General features: G+C 38.6%; 1 protein-coding gene across 4 annotated transcripts in view; it reads right to left on the reverse strand.

Annotated features, from left to right (window-relative positions):
* itgb4 (integrin, beta 4) overlaps nucleotides 1-14,231 on the reverse strand; it is a 34,665-nt gene extending 20,434 nt beyond the window's left edge. For 2 of the 4 annotated variants that reach the window (XM_086064126.1, XM_086064124.1), the window contains exons 1-11: nucleotides 9,494-9,985; nucleotides 5,797-5,885; nucleotides 5,357-5,439; nucleotides 3,127-3,228; nucleotides 2,829-3,033; nucleotides 2,657-2,753; nucleotides 2,378-2,549; nucleotides 1,068-1,331; nucleotides 903-992; nucleotides 668-790; nucleotides 403-570 (exon numbers count right to left, since the gene is read on the reverse strand). In XM_086064126.1, the coding sequence (XP_085920252.1) occupies nucleotides 403-570; nucleotides 668-790; nucleotides 903-992; nucleotides 1,068-1,331; nucleotides 2,378-2,549; nucleotides 2,657-2,753; nucleotides 2,829-3,033; nucleotides 3,127-3,228; nucleotides 5,357-5,439; nucleotides 5,797-5,872 (1,380 nt within the window). In that variant the 5' untranslated portion in view covers nucleotides 5,873-5,885; nucleotides 9,494-9,985. Of the gene's footprint in view, nucleotides 1-402; nucleotides 571-667; nucleotides 791-902; nucleotides 993-1,067; nucleotides 1,332-2,377; nucleotides 2,550-2,656; nucleotides 2,754-2,828; nucleotides 3,034-3,126; nucleotides 3,229-5,356; nucleotides 5,440-5,796; nucleotides 5,886-9,493; nucleotides 9,987-14,115 lie in introns of those variants that run through there. The other 2 variants (XM_086064127.1, XM_086064125.1) reach the window with 2 other exon arrangements.
* Between the last annotated feature and the right edge of the window lie 1,096 nt (nucleotides 14,232-15,327).

Genomic DNA, 15,327 nt, shown 5'->3' on the forward strand with positions numbered 1-15,327 from the left:
TCAAAGAAATTATTGACAATAATATGTTCTAAGCAGCCCCACTAGTCTAAATACAGTATTCTGCTTAATATTGTGTTCGTGGAGCTTAGCAGCAATATCAGAAGGCGGCCATTTTGCCACTTGCTGTCGGGTAAAAATGACATCAGTTGCTCAGGTCTCAGGTAACGACCAATCACAGCTCAGCTTCAGAAAACAGGTGCTGTGATGTCATCTTCAATCGACAGCAAGTGGCAAAATGGCCGCCCCTGAGATGGATAAAAACAGATGGATTTTGCTTCATAACTCATATTCCACAAATATATTATTTAGCAGAATGTCATAGACTAGTGAGGTCACATATAACATATTATTGTTGAGAATGTTTTAAGGTTGACTTCCCCTTGACGGTTAAAATGCATTTACCTTCTCACAGTCACAAGTTGGACATAGCACTCTTGCATTAACATTCACGGCAGAGTTAAAGGTCGTAGGTTTAACTCTTATCAGGCCCTCTTTTTCATCTATATCAATTTTGCAAACTGGAGACTCGTCGATCATCCTCTGGGCTTTGAGTCGCATCTTGAATTTGCCCTGAAAGACACAAGAAGTGGTAAAGAAATGGTGTGTGCTAATACACGCACGCACACATTTCTATATACAAAATACAGTTGTTTGTTCATCCACTTACAATTGCTCCAGGCCTGAAGTCAAAGTCACCGTATTCTGCAATCTTCCCAGTGGTGGATAGAAACTGGGCCTCAAAGGCTTTGGGTCTGTCCTCCGCACGAATGCTCATCTTGGAACGGATACTCTGTAAGAATATGCACCCGTAGGAGTGACTTGTTTTGTTTGTGGTTGACTGAGCGCCAAGATGAGAAGCCATAGAAGATATACTTTGACATGTCAGAAGAACGTTTTTTTACCTCAAAAGCCATCTCCATGACTTGAAGGATGTTGGAGGAGTCCTCTTGCAGCAAGCCCACCTCAGCAATAGGGAAATAGGTTTGGAGTTTCTGAACAAACAAGTGTCACTTTCTTGAGTTACAGTGTACAACATGAGAAATATGTCGAGTCAAATGACCACCAACCTTGTAGTACGAGTAGGAGTGGTTGGTGACGGCAAATACGGGAATAATATTGTGTCTGCCGAGCAGACGGACCAGCGTGGGTATGGAGGGGTAATCTTGCTTAGTAGCCTCTGTGTATTTGCCTTCGCCGTCCAGGTGGCAGAGCTCGTCATTGCGCGGCAGGATGCCCGACAGCACGTTGGCACCGTCAGCCTCGTAGTGGAAAGCAGACTCGGTGGAGAAAACCAGAAGATGGGTGCTGTGTTCACGCCAGCCGATCTTATCCTGGGATATAGCATTGTAATATTACACATTTGATTTCAGGTGGTTCTTTTGGATTCAGAAGATTTTGTACATCCAGAGGGGTAGTTTGCCATTAGGTAAGGCAGTGGATTCAGGGGCCCCCAGAGGGCCAAATGATTTGACACAAACCGCATATCCTTCACATTAGCAGTGCAGCAATGACAATTGACTGTGTCAAATTTCATGGGCCAGGTGTTTTTTTTTTCTTTCGTAAGGCTGATTATTTTTATTTTTTGTAAATGATCATGAATAGTCGTAAAGCTTTTATTTAAAAAAATGTGTTTTTCTTTTTTCTTTTCAAAACAACCATGTATACAGTAAGGTGTATTTTTTATTTGTATTTTGTAAGCCGTCTTTTATTTTATTTTTTTATATATAAAAATGACCATAGTATTATAGTAAAGTTTTTTTTTTTAAATGACTATGTATCGTAAGGCGTTTTATTTAAATAAATAAAATAAAAAAAACGACCATGTATAGGCGTTAAAAAAACAAAAAAATGACAATAGGCATAATGCGTTTTTTTTAACGACCATGTATAGTAAGACTTTTTGATTTTTAAACGACCATAAGGCGTTTTTTGTTATTTTTAGACGACGGTAAGGCATCTTTTATTTTTTATAAGACTAGAATTTTGTTGTTGTTGTAAATGACCATGCATAGTAAGGTGTTAGTTTATTTTTCAAACGATGTAAGTAATATATGATGTAAATGATGTATGTTAAAACGACCATTTATAGTAAAGCTTTTATTTTTAAAATTTTTAAACGACCATGTGATTAGTAATTTCATTTTCCTGTTTTCTGACTCAGAAGGATTTTTGCTAAAGTTAAACAAATTAAGACAAAATAAGTCACTTGAATAAAGCCCAATTAACGGTAATTGTTTACTGAAGATGCAGATGTGCAATTTTAAAATGACGTACTGCGAATATTACGAATGGCCGCCGGGGCACCCAATCCCTTCTTGCTTGGGGCCCCTGGGGAATGTTGCTACGCCACTGTGTACATCCGGATTTGTTTTCTTACCCCGCAGACTGCAGCCTGCAGGATGGCGTCAAAGCCTCCCTCAGGAGCGTCCAGGTTGCCAGAGATTCTTTCCTTTTGAAGCTCACTGGTAAAGAAGTTCAAGTCGTTGGTCAGCTTGATGACGTTTTCAAAAGAGAATGGAGGGTCACTGTTGGGCCATGGTTGGGCAAGTCTGAAGAAAGTGCAAGGAAGGGACAAAAAAAAAATGACTATGACTATGAGAAACGGTATGCTATTCACTATCAATATTGAAGGTGTTAACAGCACAGTGTTTCTTACTTAGCAGGCCTCATGTCGGTTTGGGGCTCAATAACTTTATCCACAAACTTTCCAAAACCAATGGTGTAATCATCTGATAGCTTCTTCACCAGTGAAGCTTTAAGAGAAAAACACTATGTCACAGAATGACAGAAAGGGCAACCACAGCAGCGAAGCGAGCCGAGCCGCTCACCCAGCTCCTGACCCATCCTCTTCAAGTTGTCCAAATCGTCTTCCATGGAGTTGGAGAAGTCCATAAGGATGTACAGATCCAGAGGGCCTTTGGTTGGAGCAAAGACTTCCACGTCCACCATCTTCTCTTCCCCTGGCAGAAAAGACATACTCATCTGCTGCGGGGACACCTGCGACTGCGCCCTTTGGATGTCGATCAGTTGCTTCTGCGCAGGGATAAAGAGCAAGTGGGAGGGAAATTTAGAGGATTCGCCATTTCTGTGTGCTATAAATGATGACATCATTGGAAGCCATTTTACCCTTTCAATCTTCATGCCGCTTTGGGCTGTGATCGCGGCGGCAGCGCTGCAGCCGTGCGCCAGAATGTTTTCATGCAGGTCACAGCGAGGTCCATTAAATGCCTAAAAAAGAAAGACAACTCGTTTAGGGTTATTATAGTTTTGGAATTTTTTATTTGAGTAAGTTTTGATTTCGTTTTGACTTTTGGTTTTTAAATTTAGTTCGTTTTAATTCGTTTTTAAGGTGCTTCTGTTAGTTTTTATTAGTTTTAATTATTTCATAAATGCTTAGTTTTAGTTAGTTTTAATATTATTATTTTTATTATTTTTATTATTTGTGCGCAATATTTAGCAACGTCATCTGAAGGTGCTTTAACGATTGGCTGCTGCTAGATGACATCACTTTTGTGTGACACACTTTCAAACATCCTTATTCCGGTTAATATCAAAATAAATCTACTTAAAATCACATTTAAAATCATCCCCAAAGGCTCATGCATTAAATTAATTACCAAAGACTAAAACGAAGGACATTTTTGCTATAATTATAGTTAGTTTTAGTTAGTTTTGTAAACATAAAATGTGGTTCCAGTTAGTTTTCGTTGTTAAAAAGCATTTTCGCTTTTATTTTATTTTGTTAACGAAATTGTTTTTTAAATTTTTGTTTTCGTTTTTTCGTTAGTTTTAGTTAACTAAAATAACCTTGTTTAACACTTTAGTTAGGTTTGGTTTCTCATGAACAGCAATATTGTTCCCGGGTTAGTTTGAACCAGGCTATATTAATTGATAATAACTCATCTCAATAAACATTACTAACCACTTTCATTGCTAATATTTCAAATGAACCATTTTTAACAAGTTTGGTGATGAAATACTATTGGGTCAATTTGGCCCGGTCTATGTTTAATGTTCCAAAAGCATTCGGATAAATATTAATAACCATTTTATTGAAAATATGTCAAAATCAACCAGTTTAATTGAGAAGCTACGTAGAAAATACCCTACTAAATTGTCGTTTTTAAAATGGGTCAGTTTGACCGAGGTCATGTTAAATATTCCAAAAGGATTCCAATAAGCATCAACATTTTTAATTGAAATTGTCAAAGTGAACAATTTTAGCCTGTTGATGAGACATTTCATAGCAAAAAGAAAAGAAAAAGAAAAAAATAACTATTGTGCTTTTTTCACTCTTAACATGGGTCAATTTGACTCATAATATTTTCAAAAACCAACACAATTAAGATTGTTATAGCTTAGTATTCACCCTTTTCCTTGAACATATGTCAAAATTAGCCATTTCTTATAGTTTGTTGATGTGAACTTTCATAGCAAGAAACTATATGCTGGGTCAGTTTGACCCGGTATATTCTCACTGTTCTGAAAGCATCCAGATAAACATTGTTATAGCTCCTTATTAACTGTTTCTATTACAAATATGCCGAAATGAACAGTTTTTTTTTAAATTGTCTGTTACTGCCAAGATTGAGAGTTAAAAAAAAGCCAACATTTCTTCTTTAACTTAAAAGTGGGTCATTTTGACCCACAACATAACAGGAGGGTTAAATTAAAATTGTACGATATAAACAGCAACACAACTTATAACATCATGGGCTCCATTTTTTTTAGAGCATCTGCGCCGTGGCACAAATGTCGGCAGATCCTGATTTTCATAACAACGCAATGCTGGCTTGTGTATGCTTGCCAATTTAGCAAACCGTTCTCCACCAAGCTGGGCGGGCCGGCGCAGCAAAGGGAGTAACTTGGACATGCACCCGGCTGAGTGACGTTTTGGTGCCAGTCGATTTAAACCTTTCACCTGTTCAGACCACGTCTAAGTGCTGGCGCAGGGTAGACAGCTGGTCTAAAGTGATGTGAACAGGAGGCATCAAATAATAATTGAATGGCAACCGGTTAGGGTGCTTTTGTACACTGCACACAACAGAAACACAATCAAATAATGTATTTAGTTATTTTAAGTAAAACTTTATCCAATGTTGAATAATTCACTTTTTTTCCACAGACATTCAACAGGATTCAGATCAGTGCTCTTCAGAAAAGTCCAGGTTCTGTTTTTAGCCACTCCCTCAATCCAAGTGCCAATTGGACAGTGGCTAAATATGTTCAGCTACCATCTATGACTCAGAATAATAGTCGCCAACAAGAGGGGAGAAAATGAGCATTCATGCCAAAGCACTAAAATCTTGGCTAAATGCGAATTCTGTTCTTTTATGTTCCCATTTTAAGCTCTGACCTCATCAGGACAGTAGGCACAGCCTTTTCCCGCCTGCAGGCATTCTGAGCAGGTTTTGGACCTGGTGGCAAAGCAATAGTTTGCTGTGGAGGACAGAGGGGAAAATTCAGGAGGGGAGTTGAGAGAAAGAAAGAGAAAAGAACGTGAGAATAAAACATATCAAACGTTAAATAGTTACACACGGCACACATAATCTAGCTTCTACTGAAATAATTTCTTATCAGTAATCTTACCAGACTGTACTAGATATGATGTGATATTTATTATTCTTTAAATTACAACTTTTCTGATCTAGAGCTCAATGGGTCAATCAAGTGTGCTACTATATGATGGAATGGAATTCTAATGTAACCTCTAAAGTGATACAGAATATCAGAGACTACTCCAAGTTGCTCAAATGTACAACCCGAACTGAAGACATAATAGATGTGGTCATGTACCTTCAGTGTACGAGCAGCTCATGAGAATGAGCAAAAGCCCAAGACCCACTGAGAGATGTAACGTCCATCTCCCCATCGCCTTCCTGCACCTGAAACACAAACACACGCATAGTATAGTAGACTTTACAACAAGTACACAAACAACTGAGGCTTGGCTAGCTAGGCAAGGCTAAACAATGTTAAACAGAGCAAGAAAACCGAGAAAGGAAGGCTATTTGACCACCTGCACTTTCCCTTGGTCAAGGCCAAGCAAAAGTAAATAGAACCAGAAAAGCAGAGTGGCATTTAAGAATATTTTCACACTAATAGTAACAAGCCATGTGGAGAACTTTCCAGGTAATGCAAGCCTGAAAATTGAAAACCGTTTTTCTTAGGGACATTTAGTTGATTAAATAGTCCATCGACTTCAATTGTCAATTTTCCCTCCAGGCTTTTTCTCTTCATACCTTCATGTAGATAGCTAAGTAATGACACGTTTCACACAGTTTGGTGTGATATGTGCGACAGGAAGGGGCAAATACAGGGTGGGGTGTGGAAATACCCCAGCATGCCTTGTTGAGTCCTCACTTCGTAAACACGGATTAAATATATGATGGAATCATAGCTTGGAGAAGTGAACAAAGGAGACAGTGTGATCTGAAAACTGAAATATCTCCATGCTCATCTACTGTGTGTGGGCAGCAGGGTTGTAATAGTTTTTGATTTTTCATTGTAGTAGTTAGTTGTGACTTTGAAAAGAAAAATTGCAATGGAAAAGCCGTGATGAGGTGGCACCCGTCTATCAACGTTTCAGAGGTGCGAGCTGATATACATAAATATCGGTTCTAGCGTTACACAAAAGAGGTTTGTAGAATTCTAGCTTTAATTAGCTAGTGTTTTAAAATATATAATTTTATTAGTTAATTTTTGTAATCCAAAAATGCTTGATTTACCCCCCCCCCCCCCCCGCGACTGTTACAATTAGTTTTAGGTCTTTAAAAGAATGTATATGAGTATTTGTTGAGTGCAAGATTTTAAAAGGACAGTCAGTGTGTATTATTTAGGGCCTCCTAGTGGTAAACTAATAGAATACAACTACGGTGTCTCAGAGCGTCCACCTTTCACAAGGCTACCACCAATTACTACCAATTATTATTTGGCCTGAGCGAGTGAGCAAGCAACGCGACGAGCAGGAGCAGTGGGAGCGGCAAACACGGTTGGCTCGCAAGAACTATGGAGTGGTTAGCAAGAACTAGCTGGAGTGGCTAACAAGAGCAGCTAGCAGCAGAAGCTAGCAAAAGCTAGTGAGAGCAAAGCAGAGGGAGACAAGCGGCAGGAGCCCGAATCAGGGGATTCAGCACCGACCACATGCAGGTTCTTCTCCTTCGGGTAGCAGAAAGATGGCGGCGAAACATGTCAGGTTTGGCGTAACCAATGTAATATAATTAGCAATTACTAGGCCCAAGATTATATATATATAAAAAAAAAAAGAAGAAGTATGTTTATGTGATTATTATTATTAAAAATAATATTGGGATTTTAATTAGTAGTTCACCAGTCCGCGGCAGTAAAAAAAAATTCACTGTCCCTTAAAAACTAAACATCAAAAAAGGTTGGAGAAGTGTATTGTATAATAAAGTAAGCCATAATTCTCAAGCGACAGTTCCACTGTATAGCCGAACATACATGTAAAATTGTTTTATAAACATAAAATGTAATTTAAGTTAGTTTTCAATTTTCATTGTTTTTAAAAGCACTCTAGTTTGTATTTTATTTCATTAATAATTGTGTCCCCCCCCCCCCTAATTTTAGCTTAAGTTATTTCATTTGTTTTCATTTAGCAGACTCTCGACACCACAAATGACAAATGACAAGAAATGAACATTACAGAAAATAAAAGAAAGACTATTTGTTCAAGGATGATTTACAATTTCAAGAAAGAATTTCTCCTCAAGGTGAGAGAATGACCAGTACAAGTTAAAAAACACAGCCTGAAAAGACATGGGAAAGACACCTTTAACACATCCTTGTCAGTGTGAGATGACCACTGGGATGTGTGCGTGAGTGTGTATGTATCACATAAATCACTGACCACGATAGGTCTGGGCAAACCAGCTTCTTTCCTACAAAACATAACCATCAATCACAGAAATATGTGCTGGAAAAGCCTCAAAGAGGGTAGGTGTTTAGGTCGCTAGCGGTCAACTTGGACAAATTTAAGTTTAGAACTCATTGATGCAGCCATTTTGGTAAATGGTGTAAATATGTACAGTAAGCGACTTTGTTGTCCCCACAGTAAAAAAACAAAACAAAAACTACCAGATGAGAAACATGGGAGGGCTCTGACAAGCGTTTGTGTCAAGTTTGGTTGGAGTCTGACATTGATGAGCTAAATTATCTGTAATACGCCTGAAAACAAAAGATGAGCCTGAAGCTATTGCTGTGGTTCACCTGGAAAAAAAAACCCCAAAGCAATCCGACACTGCATGCAGGACTGACAATATAAACATGCGTCATTCTTTGATCTTTCTTTCATCTGATCCAGTTTATTTTACCTGTTTTGAACACATAAAGTACACTGTTGTAGAATGGCTTGCCATTGAGGTGGTACTTACTACTATTGATGGACAAATGAAGCTTCATGAAACATTTGTGATGTTTTTTGACTCCTCTAGATGGCACTCTCCGGTTAAAGATGCAGTGGAAATCAGTTTCACGCTTAAGGCTAATCGATGGTAAAAATTAATAGTGCGATTAATCTGCGTTAATTCATGATTAATGCGATAATTTGTTGTGATTAATTAATCAACTAACAATTTAACTTTGACAGCACTTTATTTATATATATATATATATATATATATATATATATATATATATATATATATATATTCATTCCCCCTATCACTACCTATTACTATTCGGGAACATACTGTTACAATTTAGTGATGGACAAATGTAGCTTCATGAACCACTTGTGATATTTTTTTGACTCTAGATGGCACTCTTAGTTTGAAGAGCACCATCGAGAGGAGTAAAAAAATAATAATACAAGTGCTTCATGAAGCGTCATGAAGCTTCATTTTCCCATCGCTACTTTACATGTTTGGCTCTGGAAAAGGTATCTTGTAATCTAATAATTAGCAACCGAAATTCACTGATTGTCAACATTTTTATCAACCTGGACTATAGAAAATATTTTGCTAATGTATGTTTGATTCATTTGATTTATTTTTATGGAATCTGTGTGGGATGCATATTTTCTAGTTCTCCTGATTAGAAAGTCTGGAAAACACAGATTAGCCAGTTGAGATAAATAAATTAAAATTGTAACAATAAGGACAGAAATTGATTTCGACTGTACTCTTATTTAGCGAGTGGATCTGGCGCCCTCTAGTGGCATGCAAACGAATCACTGATTTAAATGTTTAAAGTTGTGCATAATGTTACCGTGCTCACAAGTTTTGTTGTGTTTTTAATAATACAGTATATTTGTTAAGAGTAGTGTATTTAACTTGATGGTACGAGTGAGCTAGAAATGAGTCTGACAAAAGATTTTCAAAACTTCTAGTTATGAGGATTATAGCGTACGACTTCCAAGTTGCATAACACACTTAACCACCAGTCACTTGACCTTTTGGTCACACACATGAACGAGGAGTATAAACAGCAGGTGAATAGCAGTGAAAATTTGAGGATGATTTGAAAGCAAACAAACCTGTTCCTGATCCCACACCAGCCCGAGTTCAAAAGTCCAACAATAATTAAAAACACTCAATCCTGTTTGGCATCAGTGATCCAACAGTTTGGAGAATGTGTGTATCCAGTCCACCTGCAGTGAAAGTAAAATCTGCAAATCCTAGGACCCCCCAAAAAAGAAAAAAAGATTGCACCCCAAAAAGTAAAAACTTCAGTTTCTGACTTTTGCTTCTTCTCTTGTACAGTCCGGTCTGGTCAAATATTGACGGAATTGCCCATAAACGCAGAGAGGCAAATATGTGTGCTCGGGATTCAGAGCGACTGGCTGAATGTGAATTTGTATGCAGTGACTTGATCCCTCCTATAACTTCAGCACACGCACACACACACGCACACACTCTCCCTATCCAGGTGAGTAGCAATGACACAGAGGGTTAACTCCCTTCCCGAACCTCGATCTCTTCCACACCCTGTTAGAAGTTACAAGCTCCACACCTCTGCCACATTCCACTCCGACAGCCGTTACCTGTGTGGGCTTGAGCGTGGGGGCCAGGCCCCTCCTTCCGTGGAATCCTCCCAAACTCTTGGGAGTGGCACATGGAGCAGAACTCTGCCTTCCGGCTACACATTGCGCGAATGTTGTGTTCACACAAATGTGCCCTCATCCTTATGGCAGTTCCTCTGGTCAAATATTTGATATGAACGCAGGTTCATATCTGGACTTGGAACTGTTGCACGTGCGCAACAGAGGTGCCCGCGTGGCACAGAACGTGACGCTCACTCCTCAAGTGTCCCACATTTACAAAAGACGCTTAGAATGCTCCGTGGACATGTTTTGTAAAGGGGCTGGATCCGATTGTGGCAACCAGAAGTAAAGGTTTAAACATCGTATTAACAACAGACCCCCCCCAAAAAAGGAGAACATTTAATTTTCCCTTTAAAAATGTAGTTGACTGCAACCAATGTCTGGTCAATTTGGAGATTGACCAATTGTTGCTTCTTTTAAAAATTATTATTATTTTTACCTATGCCAAAAGATTGCCTATTTAAGACATTTGCATATCAGCAATTTTTCACATTACTTAGACTTTTACAAGTACCTGGCAAGAGGTTTAAAAAAAAAATAGCATCACGGATTTATAGCGCATTATATACACACAATAAAACTCAATATGCTTCACATATTGTAATTAAAAATACAATATTTAAAAAGTTGGAGAACAGAGAGATTAGCAATTTAAAAAGCAATGTAAAGAAATAAAAACAAGCTTACTAAACTTACTAAAAGTGTATTGCAAGTACAAGATTTTGAAATCTGATTTTTTTAAAAATTGGAAAGACCTTAAACATAAATATGGGGGGAAAAAACTTGGATTTAATTTGTTTGTTTTTTACACTTTATTTGTATGTTTTGATTCATTGACATTATTCACTCTGATAATAAAGAACACCATAAAATCAGGGCACCGTATTGACACAAGTACAGAGAAAAACTGTTTTTTTAAGGGTGATTTTTTGGGGGCATAATAAACATGTGTATGCGTTATTTATGGTAAACAAACCACTACTATACAAAAAGCCAATATAACGGCATGCAACTGTGCTATGTACATCATCTGGAGCAGTTCACAATCACTATTTATCTGATAAAATGACTAAAAATTAAATTTTATTATATATATATATATATATATATATAACATTTTCACCCATCAACTTTGTTTCCTTTTCCGGTTTGCGACGTGTGGGCCGCGTCCCAGCTTGCGCTTCCGCGCGTTCCTGTCGACGGGTGCGAGGTTGCGAGTGTGTATTGTTTGTCTCAGTGTCCGAAGCATTTCAGATAGCCGAGACCTTCTCCCGCCGATGAGCGGGAGCGCGCGGTTGGAGGGCGCAGGGGTGGGGGTGAGAGTGTTGGAACGCGGCCAGCAGGAAATGGCGCTGATGTGTAAAACCCGGAAGTCGGAAGTCTCTGGCATCTACCCCATAAGCAGATTACATTGACATGGCAACACGTCTGATTGGACATCCACATAGAAGTTAGGTTATGACCAGCGTGTCTAGATGGATTGTGTTGAACTTTAGACATACCACTCAGGGACATTGAAGCAAAGTAAATAATGGAAAGACTTTTTCGGGGCACCAAACATGTTGGGGACCTCTCAACATCAATACAACAAATAATAATATCTCGAGTCCTTGTCATCGACACTTTGAATCAACAGTATACTAACAAAAAATAAAACTGAGTTCTTACATCTCTTTGGTGCCAAGGTACTCAATTCAGGCAGTGTGACACACCAGCACAGGAAGTGACAAAGCATGCAGTAATCACTACTATTGGAGCAATCTGTCCTCTTTATCATATTTGTTGAAACAAAGCTTAGTTATCTGTAGAATGAAGCAATAGTGATGTGAATCATTTGCCGTCTCCCTCTGGCAATAAACAACTGCTATGGTGAAACCATATATGTCTGTCGCATCCAATTAGTGGTTCAACGCAAAAGGTCTGGTAAGAAAAACAGACTCGCTAATTCTAGTAAGTTAAACTAGCTCATTTGTTATTAAAAAAAAAAATCTCCAAAATGACTTCAGCAGAATAGTCACTTTGTTCTGCTACATGCCATTGACATACAGATCTTCATTTCTTTTGTACACCAATAGGTAGACATGCTGCTCACACTTGTTATTTGTGGGTATTTAGAAAGATGTGGGCTAGCCTGGTACTGTACAAGTACGTCTCTGAAAATGGAAACAAAGACATTAAAATATTGTATCTTTTAAAGTCTGGGACACTTACATGTACTGTACATACTATACAGTATAAATCCACCGAGCTGAACTGAGCCTTTGTGCCCACTGAGCTACAAACCAACAATGGGTGGTGCACTCATATACGTTGTCTCTGAACGAGACCAGCAGTTTCTTGTTCGAAGGCCAACCACAGCGTAACGGAAATGAATCATCAGTGTATCAACAAGTTTGTGATTGCAAAATTACATATTTTTTTAATTGACTAAATATTTCATCCTAATCACCTGGCAGGAAGTACCACAGTAATGGTTGTTCTGTGTAAACAAATTACACATGTGCGCCTTTTTGGAAAACATTGTTACATGTTCTCACAAGAACTTAACTGTTCATTACCATGAAGACCTGAGACAAAGCTACAATGTTGCTACAGTGGATAGCTGCTAGTCGTTGTCTTTCCAGTTGCTAGCAAGAAACCTGGCAACAAGCGAGAGCGTCTAGTTTGTAGTCGCTGTCTTGACAGTCACTAGCAAGAAATGTGGCAACTGGCGCCAGCGTCTACCTGCTAATCGCTGTTTTGCCAGTTACTAGCAAGAAATGTGGCAACTAGCGTTGTCTCTAGACGCTAGTCGCTGCCTTGCTAGTCAAGCAAAAACTCTGGCAACTAGCAATAGGGTCTAGCTTCTAGTCAATAGCAAAACATCTGGCAACTAGCGACAGCGTCTAGCAGCTTCTAGTCGCTGTCTTGACAGTCACTAGCAATAAATGTGGCAACTGGAGACAGCGTCTAACTGCTAGTTACTGTTTTGCCAGTCACTAGCAAGAAATGTGGCAACTAGCGACAACGTCTAGACACTAGTTGCTGCCTTGCTAGTCAAGCAAAAAATCTGGCAACGAGCAATAGTGTCTAGCTTCTAGTCTCTAGCAAGAAATCTGGCAACTAGTTACAGCGTCTAGCTGCTAGTCGCTATCTTGCTAGTCACTAGCAAAAAAATCTGGCAACTTTTAATGGTGTTATTGAAAACTTTTACAGACTCTGAAACTGTTTTAACTCACCGGATAAAATAAGCTGAATTTTGAGGACAGAATTCTATAAATTCACTTCCTGGTTATTTAATTTCACATTTGACAAACAAGACAAGCACAGCTGTAGTACTTGTAACAAGTGTAAATTTTTCACAATACATCTTTAAATTTTAACCATGCATTTTACATTGATCGTGACCATGTTAATCACAGTGAATGAGTGAGGTCACGTAAAACAATTCTCGGTCTTAAGTTATCCCTTCAAATGTAACCGTACCCCCTTTTGCGCAATCCGACACATGATTTAAAAGTACCGCTTTCTGACACATGTGGGAAGCAGTGGGGTAACCGAGCTGAGGTGACAGCAGTCTTTTCTTCTCCCACTGTACATGCCACAATGGCCAGTGTGAACAGAGGCATACAAAGTCCTGCCCCTAGCAACCAGATCGGGTTTACTACCAAAGTGAACTTCTTGCTTGGGGGGAGTAACATTCTGCAGGGAGCTATTCATCTTCCTCCTCCTCTTGTTTTCTTACAGCTGATAGTTTGTCTGTAATGCTGGTCTAAACAGCATTCTCATTAAGGAGGAACTCAAAGGTAGAAAATGTACGTATAAGTCTCATTGTCAAGGAAATGGATTTGCTCTTGAATGTATACAGTATCGAACTTAAACATCTTCTAATTAATCTTGAGTGAGTCTTTAATATCAGATCTAAAAGGGCCATAATTCATTGTCACAAACACACAAAACCTTACAAGTAGATTGTACTGCAAACTATTCATGTGCACTATTACAAACATATCCACTAGCCATACAACTACATACATTCTGAAAACCTGTACAGTGTGTCTTTAAGTGTTGCTTACCGTGAACAAGATGTTGTCCTGGTGAAGTGGAAGCATGAAGGTCCACGGGCAGCTGCCTTCAAACAAGCTACTGGAAAACTGCTAGTTTGACCAGAGCCAGTTATCTCTCCGCTTGCACACCAAGTGTGAGCCCGGTCAGCGAGCTTTTCGCCAATTTACATGACAAAAAAAAACCGGTGCCTGCTTTTGGGTCACTGAGTTCATTCAGGAATGAATACAGTGCACCCCTCAATTCATCCACCCTAAAATGATTACATTAGCTGCAGAGGACCAAGTCAGTGACATTTTTGGAAAAGGGCCACTAAATAAAATGGCTTAGCCTTTATTTACCAATTCATTACCAAAAGTGTTGGATTAGATTTACTTCCCAACACGTGCTGCCATTTGTTTGCCCATGTGACCAAGACTCCACCTGCATGTGTCTGGTTAGCTAACCAGTAACTAATAGCCAATGTCTGAATCTGATCCGTTTTACAATTCCAGTTACATAACTGTGCACGTTTGTAAAATAACATTACAGTAACTACACCTTGGGTGACTTTTATTTTAATGCCATCATAAAAATTGGCAACATTATCGTCAAATGCTGGATGTGATTCGGGGAAAAGAACAGTATATTGTAAAGGAACATATTTTAGAACTTGTTTATCACTTCTTAAGTATTGTCAAGAGATCAAACCCATATTAGCTATCTGACTGTAAGAAAGGTAACGTTATTAGAAAATATTTGCTGCTCATTAAGTATGGAATGATTTAGATGACTCACAATCAGACGGGGCCCCTTCTGACTTCAAGGACCTCGATGAGCATAATCATAGACCTTGATGAACGTTTTAACCTTTTGTCACATTTCAGCCTACAAAGATATAAAATTTGATTTTTGTTTGTTAAGAATTAACACCAAGTGGGACACAATCATGAAGTTTATACAATTGTTTTTAAACAAATAATTGAAAAGTACGGCATGCGACATTATCCACCCCCTTTTCTCTCAGTGCAGCAAACTGACTCCAGAAGTTCCCTGATGATTTCTGAATAATGATGTTCTAAATGACTGATAATGATCAATAAGAGGTCACCTGTGTGCAATCAAGTCTCAGTATAAATGCACCTGTTATGTTAAAAGAATATTGGGGAGCAAACAGCATCATTCTTTTTACACAGATCTCATTGCTGGTCATAATTTTGTATGGTAATATCTATCTACATTAT

The sequence above is a fragment of the Leptonotus elevatus genome, chromosome 20 (assembly GCF_054856555.1).
Source record: "Leptonotus elevatus isolate MCC_2025b chromosome 20, RoL_Lele_1.0, whole genome shotgun sequence".
NCBI classification, from domain to species: Eukaryota; Metazoa; Chordata; class Actinopteri; order Syngnathiformes; family Syngnathidae; genus Leptonotus; species Leptonotus elevatus.